Source organism: Perognathus longimembris, chromosome 4, assembly GCF_023159225.1.
Source record: "Perognathus longimembris pacificus isolate PPM17 chromosome 4, ASM2315922v1, whole genome shotgun sequence".
Lineage (NCBI taxonomy): Eukaryota > Metazoa > Chordata > Mammalia > Rodentia > Heteromyidae > Perognathus > Perognathus longimembris.
The window spans coordinates 32,793,752-32,813,122 of NC_063164.1; the positions used below are offsets into that span (position 1 = coordinate 32,793,752).

A 19,371-nucleotide genomic window follows, 5' to 3' on the forward strand; every position below is an offset into this window, starting at 1 on the left:
ACTGCTAAATTACTGTAATCTATTTTTTTTGCTAAAGATACATTTAAATTTGTCATTTTGTCTCTTGATTAAATGACTCATCTTTGACATACTGATGAACATCTTTGGAAGTTGTTTTTTTGACTAAGCACATTGTTTCCTGATTATTGTCACTTTGACACCGTGTAGAGTGGCTAGGGTAGTTATAGTACAGAGAACTAATTTATTTTTCTGTTTTTTAGTATTTGTAGTTAGACTAGACTCCCTTTAGAAGTCTTATTATATTTTCTTTGATTATTCATTAGGATAATTTGTGACCACTCTTCCCCCCCCCCCCCCCCCATGGTCTTGTTACTATGGCCGAGGGTAGCCTCTGCTCCCTGAGTACTGGGATTTCAGTTGTGAACCACCACACTTCTGCTTTTTTTCTTTTGTTTTTACTTTCTATCAGAATAAGATTAACCAAGCTCTTTTTCTTCAGGGTATTTTGCTTCCTGTTTGATTCTTCCTTTTTTTTTAGCTGACCTTTGACTTTAACCATTAGTAATCTCTGAATTTTGTTACAGACAGTATTTCAGAAATACAATCAAGTAGTCAGTTTGGTATCCTGAGTTTAGGTGTTGCTAAGTCATCCTTTAACTGTCATCCCATACTTTCTGGTGAATGAGCTGGACCATGAAAACTCAATCCCATTGTGGTGGCTGATGTGTATTGGGGTAAAACTTGCCAAGTTATTAAGCCAAGGTTAGCATTAGTGAAGAGGGACTTTTTTTTCTTAAAGGAAGATGTGCTAGAGATTAGAGTTTTCATGAAATTATATGTTGTTTAAGGAAACATAATGCTTTAAAAATGCTAAAAATAATGCTTGGTGTGGTAGCACAGCCATGTAATCCCAGTTCTGAGCCAGGAGGACTAGAAGTTTGAGCTACATAGCATATTGAAGCCAGCCCAGGCCTTGTAGCAAGACCTTGTCTAAATAACCAACCTAAAAATATAAGAAAAGTAAATAGAATATAATCTGGTATTTATTATAAATTCCATGAAAATAGTTTGTATAATTTTGTTAGAATGATTTAAAGAGTTTAAGTATTAGAAAAATGATCCATGGTTTGCATTATGGGATTGACATCAGTTTAAATCTCTTAGATAGTGGAATACATTTTTTTTTCCATTTATTTTAGCTCCTCTGGCGTATGAGCCATTTTCTACTCTTGCCATGATATATGAGGATCAAGGTGACATGGAGAAGTCATTGCAGTTTGAGTTGATTGCTGCCCATTTAAATCCCAGCGACACAGAAGAGTGGGTTAGACTGGCAGAAATGTCTCTGGAACAAGACAATATTAAGCAGGCCATTTTTTGCTATACAAAAGGTAATGGAAATATTTTTCTCACTTTGAGTAGATGTTTCTTAGTAAATGTGTTATTGTACTTGCTCTTCTGGGTTGTAATGCTAGCTCAGATGTATTTTGGGGTAATAAACTTGGTACTTTATAATGTGAGCTAATGTAGTACAAAGTTTGTGGATGAATGGTGCTTTAAATTTGCCAGCAAGGTAAAGCTATTACCTGAGAATTAATGTTAGACCGGAGTGACCAAACCAAGAAGATTACTGTAGAGATTCAGGGTCTATTTCGTCTCAAAACTAGTCAGTTTATCTTCCTGTGAAGATAAATTTATTCCAGAATAATTTCCTTCTTTCCATTGGAGAATTAAAGTTGTTATCCGAGACAGTGGTGAGTCACCTCCAGTTACCATGCACCTCGTTTTTTGATAATATAATTTTTATTCTTTCTTTCTAGCTCTTAAGTATGAACCTACTAATGTTCGTTTTCTGTGGGAGCGATCCAGCCTTTATGAGCAGATGGGTGATCATAAGATGGCAATGGATGGTTATAGGCGAATTTTAAACCTCTTGTCTCCGTCTGATGGAGAACGCTTTATGCAGTTGGCTAGAGATATGGCAAAGTAAGTTTGGGGTGACATATATTTTCACTCATTGTATTTTGCAAATCAAAACACATATTTGGAATAGGATATATGTTTTATTGAGGCTCAAGGTGTTTTGCCTTCTATATTTTGCTTAGGTGTTGAGGTGTTTTTCTTCCTCAGTACTTTTCTATTCCTAAATCAACTGTGATTACTTAGATATTTTTGCACATAGGTTATGTTTCTATTGCTCAGAAACATGTTCTTTTTCATTTATTTTGTGCGGGTAAAGGGGGAAGGAGGAGGCCTTGAACTCAGAACCTCATATTCTGAACTTTCTTGCTCACAGCCTCACTTGGTTTTCATACCCATTGTTGGCCCTCTACAATTTGAGCCATGCCTCCAGTCCAGCAGGGTGTATCTTATGCAAAAGAAATGACAAGTGCCCAAGTTCTAATCAGGAAACTGAAAGATTAGGGGGAGCATGACAGAAGGCTTTCAGAGAATGTTTAGTTGGCCCTGTGGATTTATTATGAGGACTTTGGCTTTTACCCTGAAATATATTTGGAAGCACCTAGAGGGTTTTGAATAGAAAAGTGACATTATCTGACTTAAATGTTATCAATTCTGCCTGTTCTTTTGGAGCTACAAAGTGTTAGGAGATCAGTGGAAAATATTATGTGGTAGTGAAAATGGTAAATTGGGCTAGAGTACAAAGAACAGGAGGTAGTGAGAAGTAATCAGATTGTAGATGTGCAGAGAGGGTAGTAAAGGGCAGAGGGTTGTAAAGAATGAACCCTGAGGTGGTACTCTAGTGTGTGGAAGTCTGGGAGAAGAGGAAGAAACAGCAGAGAAATTAAAAGGAAGTGGCCAGTGAAATCAGAAGAGATTCATAGAACATGCTGTTACAGGATTTTATGGGAGAGAGCACTTCCAGGAGGTGGCGTAATCACCCATGTGCAGAGAGGTCACTAAACAAGCTTTGAGAACTGATGATGAGATTCAGCCACAAGGAGTTGTAGCAAGGGGCAAAGATGATTGGATTAGGGTAAAGAGAGAATGTCTTTTCTACTGTTATCTGGGATCAATGTATTGTCCATTTCTTTCAAGTTGTATGCATTTATATCTGTTGGGTCATGATTTTAACTGTTACCTGGTGGATTTGGTGGGCTAGTTGAAGTCTAAGCTTTGCTGAAGTTTGTTTTTGTAAAACCAACACAGAAAAGATGAACTAAATGACAATTGACAGTTCTGACATTAGCATGAACTTCTTCATTTTTTTTTTTTTTTTGGCCAGTCCTGGGGCTTGGGCTCAGGGCCTGAGCAGTGACCCTGGCTTCTTTTTGCTCAAGGCTAGCACTCTGCCACTTGAGCCACAGCGCCACTTCTGGCCATTTTCTGTATATGTGGTGCTGGGGAATTGAACCCAGGGCCTCATGTATATGAGGCAGGCACTCTTGCCACTAGGCCATATCCCCGGCCCCCTAGCATGAACTTCTATCGTGGTCTGCCATTGTTTTGGTTATGTAACACATTTTGTGAGGAGTAAGAGCCATGCCATGGATGAAGTTTACGTGGTTTTTGCACTGAATTTCCTCAGTAATTAATTTGAATCTCCTAATGCAGCATCCTCATTCTGCAGGTCAGCAAGGCTCACTTCAAGCCCATTATCAACCTTACAGTCCATCAGATGCAGTTACAGCTGTGTCCTTGTGACTAAGTGTTTTTCCTTTTGTGCAGGGATCAGTGCTGGGGTTCAAGCCTAGAGACTCTTACATCTCATGTGTGCTCAGCAAACACTTAACCACTGGGCCATACCCTCAACCTTCAGGTTTCTTACAGTAAACATAGCATGTGCTTTTACTTCATATAAAACCTTAGCAAATGAGTTACCACTGTCCTCATGGCTCCCTTTCGTGACCTTTTCTAAATGTTTTCTCATTCAACCACCATAGTGCTGCCCAAAAAGCCAAAGTGCTGATCATGATTTTTAAAAATGTATTTTTTTGTCAGTTTTCAGAAAATGAAAATCATCATTAATTGTTAGATGGCCTAAGGAATTAAGTATTCATCTACTTACTCTTTTAGGAGTTACTATGAAGCCAATGATAGTACTTCAGCTATTAACATCATTGAAGAAGCTTTTGCAAAGCACCAGGGCCTAGTCTCCATGGAAGATGTTAACATAGCAGCTGAACTGTATATTTCTAATAAGCAGTTTGACAAAGCTTTGGAGGTAGGAATGCTTATATTTTTCTCTTAGATTTTTGAACATACTTTGTGTTCCAGAAGTGCTTAAAAATTGACAATTTCTCCTTTTATGCTTTATATTACATACTTAAGGTATTTATGTTCATAGTAGATTTCTAGATTCTGTTGTAATTGTATATGTAACACAAAATAGCGCTATCAAATGATAGAGAATATTGCTCTTACCATGGGTACTAGTGAGTCTATATTCATGGTAGCAGGACCCAACAGAGGAGTGAAGGCCCTGACTGAGTTCTCGTGGTTCCTTTGGGGAAAGTGGGTTATTTTGTATCTTTAATATTAGTTAATATGATATAAAATATCACAGTGAGAGTTCCTTATTTTAAAAGACCTGCTGTTCTTTTTATACTCCATTTTTATATTATAAGTAATACTTGAATTTGTACAAATCTTAGCTTTATGAAAAGATTTCTAATATATAACGCACTTTCTTTCCTGTTCTTTTAGGTTATTACAGATTTTTCTGGAATAGCATTAGAAAAGAAAATTTCAGAAGAAAGTACCTCGGAAGAGAATGAAGGTTGTAGTTACCTTTGCGTAGGAAGCCACACAGAGCCTTCTTTTGCTCATAATGTGGTATTTTGAATTGGTAATGTTCCCATAGAAAATAGTTCCAATTGCCTTAGAGAGATTTTGCTATTTTTCTTGTGAGTATTGGTTTGCTGTTTTTAAAAAGACAACATTTTGAGATTCTTTTATTTCTCAATATATTTGTTTGAACTTGCTATTTCTCCTGACCAACAAGTCTTTCTCATCTGTTTGTGTAGGAAAAATGAGTTATGAAACAGCTTATTGAAACTTTCAGATTGCTAGGTGCCATTGTCTCCTAGCTACTGGGGAGACTGAGATCACAGAGTTGTGGTTCAAAACCAGCCAGATAATAAATACCGTTGAGACTCTTAGTTAACTGGAAGTGTGGCTCTAGTGGTTGAGCATCAGCCATGAATAAGCAAGCAGAGTGACAGACTCTGAATCTAAGCCCCTGTACTGGGCGCCACCACCAACTGTAACAACAACAACAAAATTATTTCACATCTATATTGATTTGCTTTTCAAAAAAGACTGAAAAGGACTTAAAATGCTATACTGTGTGTGTGTGTGTGTGTGTGTGTGTGTGTGTGTGTGTGTGTGTGTGTGTGTTACTTGATTGAAGACAGGGCCTAAGATTGAAGACAGGGTTCACTAAGCAAGCACTCCTTATCACTTGAGCCTTTTGCTCAGCCCTGTTTGCTTTAAGTTTTTCAGCTTGGGTCTCTTGCTTGTGTCAGCCTTGGAACTCAGTCCCTCCTGCTTATGCCTCCCCAGAAAGCTTGGGTTAAAGGCACATACAATCATGCTTGCCCTAAGATAGCCTACTGTTAAAAATTCCACTTAATATTGCACATTGATAGTCCTAGTACTCAGGAAGCAGAGGCAGAAGGATCATGAGTTCTAGGATGACCCGGGCTCTATAGCAAAAGCATGCCTCAAAAAAATAAAAAAAATAAAAGGGCTAGGGGTGTAGCTCACTGGCATTTGCTTGCCTAGCATATATGAAACTTGAGATCATTCTCTAGAACTGAGAAAAGCAAAACAAAACATATTCTTTTTGTATTTAAAACTTATACAATCACACACATAGTTAGCAATCTAGTGAGAAAGCCACACATAAAGTATGGCTAGCAAGGTTTCTTACAACTCTCCTTTCAAATATCTATTTTAAGGGGACACAAATGATAGCATTTAGAAATAGAATCCATGTATAATATAAGTTGAATTCTAAGTAAATGCCCATTTAAGTGACTGTATTGTAGTTCTTACTCAGAAAGGTAGCCATAACTATACAAAAGAAATACACTAAATAGAGCCTTGAGTTAAACAGAGCTGGTCCTTGTCCTAGTGGATTTCATGTCCTAGTGTAAGTAAGTTTCCATGTTAGGTAAATTCTACTTTCTCACTGAACAGAATACATATATAAGCTGAATTTTGGTTATAATTTATTATGTGGGTGTTCACTAATAAAACCAATCTTAATTGGCTTGTCTAAGTCCTCCTATGACTTGTAACTTTGGAAAGTATTCCAGTGGGTCACAAGCTCTGTAAAACATAAAACGAACTAATTTTTAAGTATTTTAATATTGCATTCTGCTGCTTTGATATATTGTTAAAGCCCAGTGCTTTAGGATTTTCTGAAATACAAACATAGGAAGTTAATTGGAATTGACTGTACAAAATATACTTTAAATGTGTATCAAACTCTTTTAATCTCCTGGGGTTTTAAAACTTGTCTTGCTGCAGTGAAGTTTTAGAAAACAACACAATGTTATTTACCTCTTTTCCTAGCCTTTATATAGTAAAGACTAAAAAGAGCTTTTTGCATTCAAGAAGAAAAAGAGATGTCATACATAATAGTCATTTTTGTCTTTTTAGTTTGCTGTAGTTTTGATTGGAGGTATGGGAGTTTATGTTTTTGGGCAAGTACATAAGACGTTAGAAGACAAAGCAGGAGGTTGAAGTACAAAGTACAGACTTGAGGTCAAAGGATCTAGTAGTTCAATTGAATGGCAGAATCAGAACTGACGAGAATCATTTACTTCGAGTGACATATGTAGAAGGTAGCTTGCTACGTTTGGCCCACAGTTGAAGCATGCCTATAAGATCTGTCTTCCTGTCTGTTTGATGATTCTCCAGCTGTAGAGTGTGTTACCTGCACAATACCTGATGGTGTCCCAATAGATATCACGGTCAAGTTGATGGTCTGCCTTGTACATCTCAACATCCTTGAACCACTTAATGTAAGTGACATTAAGATGTACACATAATACAAGTGATATTAAGATACTTCAGATCAAAATCACCATCTGTTCTCTCCAGATGACAAGAAATTGTAAATTGACCATAAATTTTCACATTCCTAAATAACAGGGTTATAAACATCAAATTTCTTTTGTGTGAATGCCTAATAAAAGCTAACAGTGTTTTGGAATTAGGCTTATAATTTATATTCGTTAATGAAAACAATCAGGAACAGATTGTGCCTGTAGACAACTAGTAATAATTCTTACACCTGTTCTGTTTTGCCTACTTTAGAGAAAATATTTCACTAAACAGCAACAAAAAAAATGTATTGGGCCCCATATGCAGATGTATGCCTGTAATCGTAGCATATGGAAGGTGGAAGCAAGAGTTAGAGGCTAGTCTGGGCTATGTAGTGAATTTCAGGTTGACTAGTTAGCATGATCCTAACTCAGAAAAAAAGGAAAAAAATAGTACTGGGCATTTACATTGTTGATCTTAGGATAAGATATAGAGTAATGAACATAAACTACTTCATGGACCTTTGTCTTAATGACATCAAATAGTATAAATTTATACAGCATAGGATATTGTTAAATTATTTTGGAAAGATAGGGAATATCAGGTGGGAGAAACCTAGTTTTTCAGTAGGGAACTTAGGAAAGAGATCCCTTAAAAAAAATGGCATTTGGTTAAGAACTGAAAGAAACAAGGAAGTAAGTAAACCAGGCACTATGTTAGAAAGCAGCTTTACTAAAACCAGCACACCAACGTTCCCCGAAGCATTGGCAGGATTGGTTTGATGGAGAAAGACTGCAGGCCACTGGTTGTGGTTCTCACAGTGCCTGCTTTTTTTTTTTTTTTATAACACATGTTGAGTGAATGATGGAAGTGTGAATTCTTTTGAATTGGGATGCAGAAATGAATAGAAAATGAGGGGTTGGGAATGTTGCTTAGTGGTAGAGTGCTTGCCTAGCATACACGAAGCCCTGGGTTCCATTCCTAGCACTACATAAACAAAAAATATATATATATAAAAAGAAATGAATAGAAAATGATCTCTTAAACTATTATTATTAGGCCTTGCTCCTTTCAGCTTATGTGTTGGGATTGATACATATTTTCAAGTGAGAGCTATTAGATTTAGAGTATAGCATGTTAAATAGCAGAGTGAAAGGCTCTGGGTTCAGTTCCCAGCATTAAGGGAAAAAAAAAGAATGAGATGTGCACATTAGTAATGAGTGTTTGACTTTGGTCTTTTATTTGGGGTCTAGCCTCTTTTGACAACACTGGTGGAACAGAATCCTGAAGATATGGGGGATCTCTACCTTGATGTTGCTGAAGCTTTTCTAGATGTGGGTGAATACAATTCTGCACTCCCCCTCCTCAGTGCGCTAGTGTGCTCTGAAAGATACAACCTAGCAGTCGTCTGGCTTCGGCATGCAGGTAATGCTTTTTCTGGGGAGGAGGGGGTTTGAAGGAAAAGTTGTAATCATGTAAAAAAAGAACTTTCCAAGCTGGCAATAAATATAAAATATTAGACTCTCATTTGGGGCATTTTAAAAAAATGTCACTTTTAAGTTGTCTTGATAGAGTGTTGGGTGGTTCCACTTGTGCTGTGGGGGAGGAATCTGCTTCATGGTAACAGTGACAACCTATAAATGCCTGTCTTTTATATATATATATATATATATATATATATAATCAAACTGAATTACAGAGAGGTTACAGTTTCATACATTAGGCATTGGATACATTTCTTGTTACCTCGTGCCTGTCTTTTTTTGTTGCTGATTTGAGGGCTTGAACTCTGAGTCTGGATACTGTTCTGAGCTTTTCCTCTCAAGGCTAACTAGCACTCTACTACTTGAATCACAGCTCTACCTCTTGCTTTTTGCTGTTTAGTTAGAAATCAGAGTCTCACAGACTTTTCTTGTCTGGCCTAACTTTGATCCGCAAATCTCAGCCACTTTAGTAGCTAGGATTACAGGCATGAACCACCAGCACCCAGAAATGCCCATTTCTCACCTGGATTTACAGTACACTTTGGTTTCTAGTAATACAAGATCCGAATTGGGACCAAGTTTAACCTTTCAAATAGATTTACAGATTTATATTTAATATTTTATTTTGAGAGAAAAGTCCACAGTAAACTTAAAAGCATTCATTTTGAGTGGAATAGTTTAAGATTACTATTAAATATCTTAGAGAAATTAGTACGTGAAAACAAAAATAAAAACAATAGTTTTGGGGCTGGGGATATGGCCTAGTGGCAAGAGCGCTTGCCTCGTATACATGAAAACCTGGGTTCCATTCCCAGCACCACATATACAGAAAATGGCCAGAAGTGGCACTGTGGCTCAAGTGGCAGAGTGCTAGCCTTAAGCAAAAAGAAGCCAGGGACAGTGCTCAGGCCCTGAGTCCAAGGCCCAGGACTGGCAAAAAAAACAAAAACAAAAACAATAGTTTTGGTTTAAGATATCACATGATTTTCTAACGAAAATTCTAATAGCTCTACAGTACTACATAAGAGAAAATTCTTTACAAGTAGACAACTGATTGATACTTCAGGGCAATAGCTCATTCAGAGAGGAAGAAGGAAAGAGAACACTTGATGGAAATAATATTTTTCTATAAATGAGTAAACACGAGTCCAGATAAAACGTTATCATAAAAAGTTGCCTTTATGCAGTTGATATACACCAAATGGTTTTTTAAGTATTGCTTTTGGAATCAATTCTTGGGTGGGGGGGATAAGGGAGGAGGTAACAAGTTGAACAAGAAATGTACTCACTGCCTTACATATGAATCCGCAACCCTTACCACACTTTGACAATAAAGAACAAAGATTAAAATTTTTTTTTAAAGTTGCCTTTGTACTTCTTCCCACTTACCAATACCAGATGCTTAATGATCATGTTTAATTATGGTCACTATTGTGTCATTTACATTTGAACCCAGATGACTTGAGATGAGGTGATGTCAAACCGCAGACCTACCGTAAAATCAAGAAGAAGAATTCGATGTTTGTAGCACAACATAAAATAAAATACTGTAAAAGTAAAAATGAAAAACAAAAGAAATCTCATTGGCTGATCCATTTAGTATGCTAACTTATTTTCAAGGATTTACATAAAGATGGTGGTCAGGAGAAGTTGTAAAAACAGTTGGAGCAAAGTTCTAGGAGATAATTGCAGTGGTAAAGGGATGAAGAGGGCCTAGATTAGTATATTAGAATGGAAAAAATAAGAGTACAAGGATTTATTTTCTAGGTCAAATGATAATAAGACTTAGTAATTGATTGTATATCAAGTTTGAAGAATAGAGTCCAGTAGTCTTAGGTCCAAGAACTTATCTTGAGGCAATTAACAGGGGAACTGAAAAGGGCACAGAGAGGTAGTTAACATTGAGGAAGGGGCTCTCAAAACTTGGGAGCCTGGCAGGTAGGAAAAATGAGTGATTGGACTGAGGAAGAGGTGACAGCCAGAGAATCCTGTGAAAAGGCTGCTGCTCAGCCCCGGCTGTGTCAGCTCTATGGAAATAGGGGACTCATTGTTGTCAAATTCAAGTTTATCCAAAATTGTATAAAAATCATAATTTCAAGCCTGTCATTGTTGGCTCATGTCTGTAACAATCCTGTTTACTCAGGCAAAGATCTGGCGATTGTAATTTTGAAACCTTCTATCTCCAGCAAAGCTAGAAGCAGAGGCATGGCTCAGGTAGTAGAGTACCAGCCACACATACACACACATACACCAAAAAAGAATAAAAAATAGTTTTTAGTGTAGCCAGGCAATCTTAAAAAACAAAACAAAACCAAAAACCTTCTGCATCCTAAAAAAATAAATCTGTGAATTATGTTGGTCTGCCAGTTGTGAGCTTCGACTTTACATGTGGGATAACTTAAATATTTGGAACCAACTTTTACATCAGTATGGGCAAATAATCAACTTGACTGTTATCTAATTATTGAAAGCGCCACATATGTTACTAAGAGAACAAAACAAAACACTAAATTGCATACACTTATTAATTATATGCTTATAGCAGTTTGAATTTGCAGGCCAATTGGATGACCCATCAAGAGAGATCAGAAAAGATCATTGCTTTGAAGTATTACTTATATATATTCATTAGTTTGAAATACTGTTGCCATTATATGTATATACACATATATATATGTGTATATATATATATTTAATGGAAAAATACAGCCAGTTGTGATGATATATGCCTGTAATCCCAGCACTTGGGAGACTGAGGCAGAAAGACCAAGAGGTCAAGGTCAACCTAACTGTATATAGGTTAAGCCCTGTTTCAAAAGAAAATTAAGTAAAATAGAAAAAATATTTTTGGCCAGTTTACAAAGCTGTAATTTAATGTAATTTTATTTATTTATATTAAACTTTTTCAAATGTAATTTAATGCTTGCCTTTACCATCACTTTAGAGTGCCTAAAGGCCTTGGGCTATATGGAACGAGCTGCTGAAAGCTATGGTAAAGTGGTTGATCTGGCTCCACTCCATCTGGATGCAAGAATTTCACTTTCTACCCTTCAGCAGCAGTTGGGCCGTCCTGAGAAAGCTCTGGAAGCTCTGGAACCAATGTATGACCCAGATACTCTAGCGCAGGATGCCAATGCTGCACAGCAGGTGGGCTTGTAACATAAATGTTCATTGTATTTCAGAATGTTCTCCTCAGAGAAGTTACAGGTGTTAGCTAAGGTGCTATTTTAGTGTAGTAAACTCACTGTTTTTAAAAATAGTTTTCAGTCTTATGTGTCACTTTTAAATAATTTCTAAAATATTGGATCTTAGTTATTTTTTTTAAAAATCATAAAGCAAAGGCACAACTCTACTATGCAGATAAAACAGGTATTACAAAGGAACTTGTCATACTCATTGTCCTGTGCTCATTTATTTAGGAACTGAAGTTACTGCTTCATCGTTCTACTCTCTTGTTTTCACAAGGCAAAATGTATGGTTACATGGATACTTTGCTGACTATGTTGGCCATGCTTCTAAAAGTGAGTAATGATCTCTCTCTCTGTCAGCCTTGTCCCTTCATAATTATTTGGTAGGTTTTTTTTTTGTTTGTTTTTGCACAGATTATACTACTCTATTTAGCTTTATTAAGTTAAGGGAAAGTCAGATAAAGATGAAAGACAGAAATTAGTGATAATAGCTGGAAGGTTGTAGATGTTAATATAAACAACTGCAAAGTAAGTGAAATCAAATATTTTCTAGTACTTACTTAGAGATGTAAGAACCATAGTATTACTACTTATTGGCCCTGTAGTCATTTCTGTATACCAAGATTATTCATTTTGCAAAATTTTTTTTCCAAATCTGATTGCCTTTCTGAGCCTGGCTTTTTTGTAGGGAGATAATACCCTCAACCCCATATGCATATATGTAACGTATGTTGTAAGGTACTGCAAGGTTACAAGGTTTATGTGAATTACCTTCATTTTTCTTTGTACGCTGAGTAGTGTGACCCAAAATTTCCTTGGTAAGAAAAAACCCAGCTCATTCAATTTTTAATCTTTTTAAAGTGTAATCTGACCTCCTTTTTCTTATTAAATGTGGTCCTTATGGTTCATTATCTTTAATTATTGACTAAATTATCTCTCTAATTTTAATTCAGGTAGCTATGAATAGAGCCCAGGTTTGTTTGATTTCCAGTTCCAAATCTGGAGAAAGGCATCTTTACCTTATTAAAGTATCACGAGACAAGATATCAGACAACAATGACCAAGAGACAGCAAATTATGATGCAAAAGGTAATTTGCTTTATTGTATAAAACTTTGCTGAACTGAAAACTCAGGAAGTAACATCTGACAGTAATCTAACTGAAAATTATTAAATGCAATAAAATTTTCTAATCTGAATCAGTGTAATTAACTCATTTGATGATTAAAAAGCATGCATATATATATATATGGTGCTGTTCTTAAGGCTTGAACTAAGGCTTGGGTGCTGTCCCAGAGCTTTTGAGCTCAAGGCTATCACTTTACCAGTCCAGCCACAGCTCTACTTCTGGCTTTCTTTGGTAGTTGATTAGAGATAAGAGTCGCTTGGTCTTTCCTACCCAGGCTGGCTTTGAACTAAGACCTTTGGGTCTTAGCCTCTTGTATAGCTAAGATTACAGGAATGAGCCACCCAGCTAACTCTAAATATTTTTTTTTAATTAAAAGGAAAACATCTGCTTGGATCTTTCATTGAAAATGTACACCAGATCTTAATTTCGACCTTTGAAGAAGAAAATGTATTTTAAGAAATTTTTGATTAGATGACAGTACAGAGTATTTTGAGCTTTGTATTCTTCTCCATCAAGTTCACATTTGAAAAATGTTAGTAATAGTCATATAAACTATGAAGTAAGTTGCTGTGACCCAGTCTCAATAGGACTTTAACAAACATCTACTGGATGTTAACAAACGTCTACATTTGCTGGAAAAAGTATCCAGTATGTTTGTGTGAGGCTATTCCTTAGAGAAAGCACTTTGATAACAACTTGGTTATAAACTGGACATGTCAATCTCATAGAAGATGACTTCATTATCAGTTAATTCAACAAACCTTTGTTAAATCACTGTTACAGGCACTGGAATTTTAGGAAAGACTGAGGACTTGGCTGATTGTAATCTTTCAAGCTTCAGAGCACTATCATCTCCCCATTCATTCTGGGCTTATCTTAACAGCTTCCTCTGTAACATGTACTTTAGGTCATGTTTCCTAACTATATATTACATAGAGAGAGAAATTAGGAAAAGTCCAAGACCAACCTGAATTTAAAGAATGTATTCAAAGTAATTTGCTAAGCCAACATTTAAATATCATATTTATATAGAATCCTCTTACCTTGTTAGAGTCAGGGAAAGCATACTCGTTTTGAGGAGCCCTTATCCTGGCTAGCACCCAAGACATGCAGAAGGATTAGCTGCACTTGGTGGAGAACAAGTCAGAGTTAACTATTGCAGATTGTTTAGCAGGCAGAGCAGAAGGGAATTAATTGAAAGAGTACAAACAAACCACTGTCCTACTCTTGTTTCCCTCAGGAGAGCTTAAGGCAAGAATTTAAGCCCTTAGAGTCATGTTTATTGCATTCATGTTATAATTGGTCGCGTGAGTTTTTCTTTCTCATACTGCTATTTCTGGAAATAAATGTCCTAATTGGTTTCTTTTGATCTCATTTTAGCAATATTTGCTGTACTCACAAGTGTCTTGCCAAAAGATGACTGGTGGAACCTTCTTTTGAAGGCCATATACACCTTGTGTGACCTATCTCGATTTGAAGAAGCTGAATTACTTGTAGATTCATCATTGGAATATTACTCATTTTATGATGACAGACAAAAACGCAAAGAACTAGAATACTTTGGTCTGTCTGCTGCAATTCTGGACAGAAATTTCAGAAAGGCATACAACTATATCAGGTGACTTTTTTTTTTTTTTTTTTTTGGGCCAGTCCTGGGCCTTGGACTCAGGGCCTGAGCACTGTCCCTGGCTTCTTCCCGCTCAAGGCTAGCACTCCGCCACTTGAGCCACAGCGCCGCTTCTGGCCGTTTTCTGTATATGTGGTGCTGGGGAATCGAACCTAGGGCCTCGTGTATCCGAGGCAGGCACTCTTGCCACTAGGCTATATCCCCAGCCCTATATCAGGTGACTTTAATAATTTAATTAGATTCTTTAATAGAATATGTACATTCCCTTGGCTTAGCCTCTCATACTCAAGAATTAATAAGCTCTTTTAGTTGTAGGTCTCCTATTAACTGGGTCAGTTCATAGATGATTCTTGGGACAGTATTCAAGAGCATGGCTTTGAGAGCTACATTTCCTGGTTCACATCCCAAACCTGATACTTATTGGTTGGTTGTTCAACCTCTCATGCCTCCTTCTCCCATTTGTGAAAGGAGACATCATAGTATTACTATGAAGGTTAAGCCTTTTAACAGTTTCTTAAATATGATTCTCATTTTTGGTTTCAGAGTTTGGTTGAAAATCAGGAACATGATGTAGAAACATTGACTTCAGCAGCATTTTCTGGGATTTCCCAGAAGGATTCCCCATTTTCTGGGATTTCCCAGAAGGATTTCCCATTTCCCAGAGAATTTGCTAAAGTGGATTGAAGCAGTATGCTTTTCCTTGTTTGGGGAGCACTGAAGGTATACTCTTAGAAATCAGGGAGTTCTATTTACCTTATTTCCTTCTCATCAACCTTCTTCAATTGTAGGATAATGGTGATGGAAAATGTGAATAAAGCCCAGCTCTGGAATGTATTCAATCAAGTTACCATGCATTCCCAAGACGTACGACATCATCGCTTCTGTCTCCGTCTAATGCTGAAATACCCAGATAATCATGCCCTATGTGTTTTAAATGGACACAATGCATTTGTATCTGGTAGCTTTAAGCATGCACTTGGTAAGTGTTCTGACACCTCTTTGCCGAGCATAGTTTAATAAGTCTTACTCGGTAGGCTGTCTGGAGCAACTCTGGATGGCAGACTATTCTGTCTCCCTCAGCCCAGTTCTTTCATCTCTAAAATAGAGAGATAATCAGGCCCTTCTTATAAGCTTTTGTGAAAATTAAATCAGTTAAAATAGTGTTTAAAACAATGATATCTGTATAATAATAGATAGCTCTGACTACCAGCAGTAATGTAGTGTTAATATTTGTTACTAAAGCTTGATTTTAAAAAGCGAAATATTTATTCATTTTAAAGGTCAACCATTCTCCCTGCTTACCCATGTGTGTAAAGTATTTGTTTTATTAATTATGGAGACCTTGCCGCCAGATTGTTCCTGCTATAGTACAAAAAGATTGAAGGCTTGCTGAGAAGTATTCCTTTAGGAGACAGGTTTTGATATCATTATTTATATAATAGTTACAAATTCTAGTTAAAAATTCTAATGAAAGGAAGTACATTAATCATTTACAGTAAGAGTTCTAAAATAATCAGAAACAAGAATACCTAACTAAATGTTAGGCATATGTCTGAAAATTAGGCATATGTCTTCTGCTGTCTGAAAGCTAGTTCACTTCTTAATTACCTGTGATTTTGACTGTTTAGTACTTTTCTGTATGTGGTTGATGTTTTTAATAATTGCTAATTTAATGTTTTGAAAATTAAAATTTGAGATTTTTTTTTTTTACTTTTCTGTATTAAAACTTTCATTTTTAAATTTTTGGTCAGATGCGGGGCTTGGACTCAGGGCCTCCTGTATGCTGTCCCTGAGCCTCTAACACTTGAGCCACAGGGCCACTTCTGGTTTTTGAGTGGTTAATTGGAGATGAGCGTCTCATGGGAACCTTTCTGCCTGTGCTGGTTTCAAATTGAGATCCTCAGCTCTCAGCCTCCTTAGTAGGTAGGATTTCTGGTATGAGCCACTGGTGCCCAGCTGTATCAAAACATTTACACAAGGGCTGGGGATATAGCCTAGTGGCAAGAGTGCCTGCCTCGGATACACGAGGCCCTAGGTTCGATTCCCCAGCACCACATATACAGAAAACGGCCAGAAGCGGCGCTGTGGCTCAAGTGGCAGAGTGCTAGCCTTGAGCGGGAAGAAGCCAGGGACAGTGCTCAGGCCCTGAGTTCAAGGCCCAGGACTGGCCAAAAAAAAAAAAAAAAATTTACACAAGGTAAAAATGGAAAAGTCCAAATGGCAGTCTAACATTTCTGTTTCCATTTCTAGTACCATTGCTTTTGAAATAGAAGTTGGAAAGAATGGACTTTTAAAAATCTGTGCATGACAGATTACTCTTTTATGTGGAAAATTTGCTTATATTCATCTACCTCATTTGGTAGAGTATGTTCATTTGCCTTGGCTCTTGTACTCAAGAATTAATGAGCTATTTTATTTTTAGCTCTCCTGTTATTGGTTCAATTCATTGGTGATTCTCATTTGATTGGCTTTTGATATGAAGTAATTTTAATGGAATACATAGAATTGATAAAGCCCTGAATTGTTAAGTACATTTAGTTTTTCTAAGGGAAAGTTAGTTGCTATATTTACAAAAACATCACCCACTGGTGGTCTAAAAAAATAAAAACTGCTTTTCCTTTTTTCACTTCATAATCCCATTTAAATTTATAAGACAGATCAGTTAATTTTACAAAAGTACTCACCAAATCCAGGCATAGTGGCACACATTTATAATTCTAGCACTCAGGAGGTGGAGGCTGGAAAGTAAGTCATGGGTTTAAGGCAAACTTGAACTATTAAGATCCTGTCTCTAAAAACCAAGGACTGGGGACATAGGTCAGTGGTTGAGTGTGTGCCTAACATGTTTTAGGTCCTGGATTTGTTCCCTAGCACTTGAAAAACCAAACCAGCACCAAAAAACACATTCTCTTATTGCTTCTAAACTGTATTAAGAAAATATGTTTATGATCACATAGATAGGTCTAGTTGTGTGTAAAAGAAAGCTAAAGTTACTTTTAGTTGCTGATGGTAATCTTTATGATAAAAATGTATCTGTGAAAGCATCCGATAGTGTTATATCTGTTGCATTAAAGTTAAAATTAAGATGGAATATATATGTATGTGTATGTGTGTATTATATATATTTAAAACTAGTAATTTTTAACCCTAAATACATAAGGACCTGCTTTTGCCACACACTCTGACTGTACTGCTCATTTTCCAGGTCAGTATGTGCAAGCTTTCCGCACCTATCCTAATGAACCTCTCTACAACCTCTGCGTAGGCCTGACCTTCATTCATATGGCATCTCAGAAGTATGTGTTAAAGAGACATGCTCTTATTGTGCAGGTAATTCACTTGGATTTCTCATTGTATCTTATGCCCCTTAAAAGTGAATAGATTTAACGCTTTTAAAATTTGTTTCAAAAGTAATACCTTCTTGGAATATGTGCTGGAATGTTCAGCACTCCTGTGTTCAGCATTCATGGGTCTCAGCATAGAGCTTAACTCATGCTCAAGACTCACTACAGCAGTGCAGTAGGGAGGAAGCTGAGGCAAGCTCTGCAAGAATTTATGTGTAGGCTTCCTAATGCTCTGTAGCCCTGAAGTCTGTTGCTGTCCTACGTTTTAAAGATCCATATAACTTAAATTAGTTTTTAAGAAAATGTAATTATGTGTATACGTGTAATGTATATATTATGTATGATAACTTATATGGTAGTATAAAATATACATGATATGTCTTTTATAATATATACTACACTATTATATATTAAAATATATAACATGTATTATGTATCTTTATGTTTCTTTTTTGTATATTTTATAATAAGTATATTTCCTTCTACCATCACCAACAGATCGAGGGGGTGGTGGAGCTTGATCTACTTGTCTAGTATTTCCAAGGCTTCTGCGTTTAATCTCCAATGCTGGAGAAAAAAATTTCTGTCTTGGTTCTTCAAATATTTTTCCCCTCTTATAAGAATGTGAACTTAAAGAGACGAGAGGTCTTGTTAGTCTGTTTACTCCCAGGTCTTTAGCACTTTTGTTTTTCTGATAGCAAAAAGAACACATGGTATAAGAACATAGGCTATGTTCTTTCAGGGCAGGACTGTGTTTTTTAATATTTATACTCCCAATACTGGCCACAGACAGTGTTTCTATATATTCTTGTCAAATGTGTGCAGTATTTAATTATCCTTTTCTTTTTGATAGGGGTTTTCCTTCCTTAATCGATACCTTTCCATCCGTGGGCCTTGCCAGGAATCCTTCTACAATTTGGGCCGAGCCCTCCACCAGCTAGGGCTGACACATCTTGCCATCCACTATTACCAAAAGGCCCTGGAGCTCCCTCCTCTTGTGCTAGAGGTATTGTACAATTTACATCAAATAAGCAGTCACTTCATCTTTAAACAAACTCAGTTAGCTAATGAAATAAATTACAGCTGTGTATTAAAATGTGGTTTTTGGTGCAGATTTGGTGACACATGCCTATTTTCCTAGCACTTGGGAGACTGAAGCAGGAGGATGGCAAATTTGAGGCCAGTCTGTGCTATATAGTGAGACCTTGTCTTCAGAAAAACTGTTTTCCCCTAGCTATATGCATTTATATAACTATGTTCAGCAGAAGGTAGATCTTTGATGTCCTGATTATGACCTGCTCAGCAACTATGTGAGTATGTACAATTTATGATCCTCTTTCAGTTATCCTAAGTGTTCCAGTGCTTTTTAGATAGGTACTGGTAGACATGAAGCTTGAGTACCAAGCAATATGGCCATCCTTCATTTCCTTCCCCCAGGAAGGCTCCATTCATAATGTTTCTTACTTTTAAGATAAATCATTACTACCGCTGTGATGATCTTTGTTTAAAGTCCATTTTGTCCTATAATTCTTTTTTTTTGTTTTGTTTTTTGCCAGCCCTGGGACTTGAACTCAGGACCTGGGCACTGTCCCTGAGCTTCATTTGCTCAAGACTAGCACTCTACC

General features: G+C 36.8%; 1 protein-coding gene across 2 annotated transcripts in view; it reads left to right on the forward strand.

Moving 5' to 3' along the window:
- Positions 1 to 19,371, forward strand: part of Gtf3c3 (general transcription factor IIIC subunit 3) — a 34,522-nt gene that overhangs the window by 5,778 nt on the left and 9,373 nt on the right. For both annotated transcript variants that reach the window (XM_048345049.1, XM_048345050.1), the window contains 13 exons: positions 1,161 to 1,352; positions 1,782 to 1,947; positions 3,997 to 4,144; positions 4,627 to 4,699; positions 6,850 to 6,953; positions 8,229 to 8,400; positions 11,404 to 11,606; positions 11,879 to 11,980; positions 12,601 to 12,736; positions 14,156 to 14,393; positions 15,191 to 15,381; positions 17,608 to 17,732; positions 18,600 to 18,752. In XM_048345049.1, the coding sequence (XP_048201006.1) occupies positions 1,161 to 1,352; positions 1,782 to 1,947; positions 3,997 to 4,144; positions 4,627 to 4,699; positions 6,850 to 6,953; positions 8,229 to 8,400; positions 11,404 to 11,606; positions 11,879 to 11,980; positions 12,601 to 12,736; positions 14,156 to 14,393; positions 15,191 to 15,381; positions 17,608 to 17,732; positions 18,600 to 18,752 (2,003 nt within the window). The remainder of the gene's footprint in view (positions 1 to 1,160; positions 1,353 to 1,781; positions 1,948 to 3,996; positions 4,145 to 4,626; positions 4,700 to 6,849; positions 6,954 to 8,228; positions 8,401 to 11,403; positions 11,607 to 11,878; positions 11,981 to 12,600; positions 12,737 to 14,155; positions 14,394 to 15,190; positions 15,382 to 17,607; positions 17,733 to 18,599; positions 18,753 to 19,371) is intronic.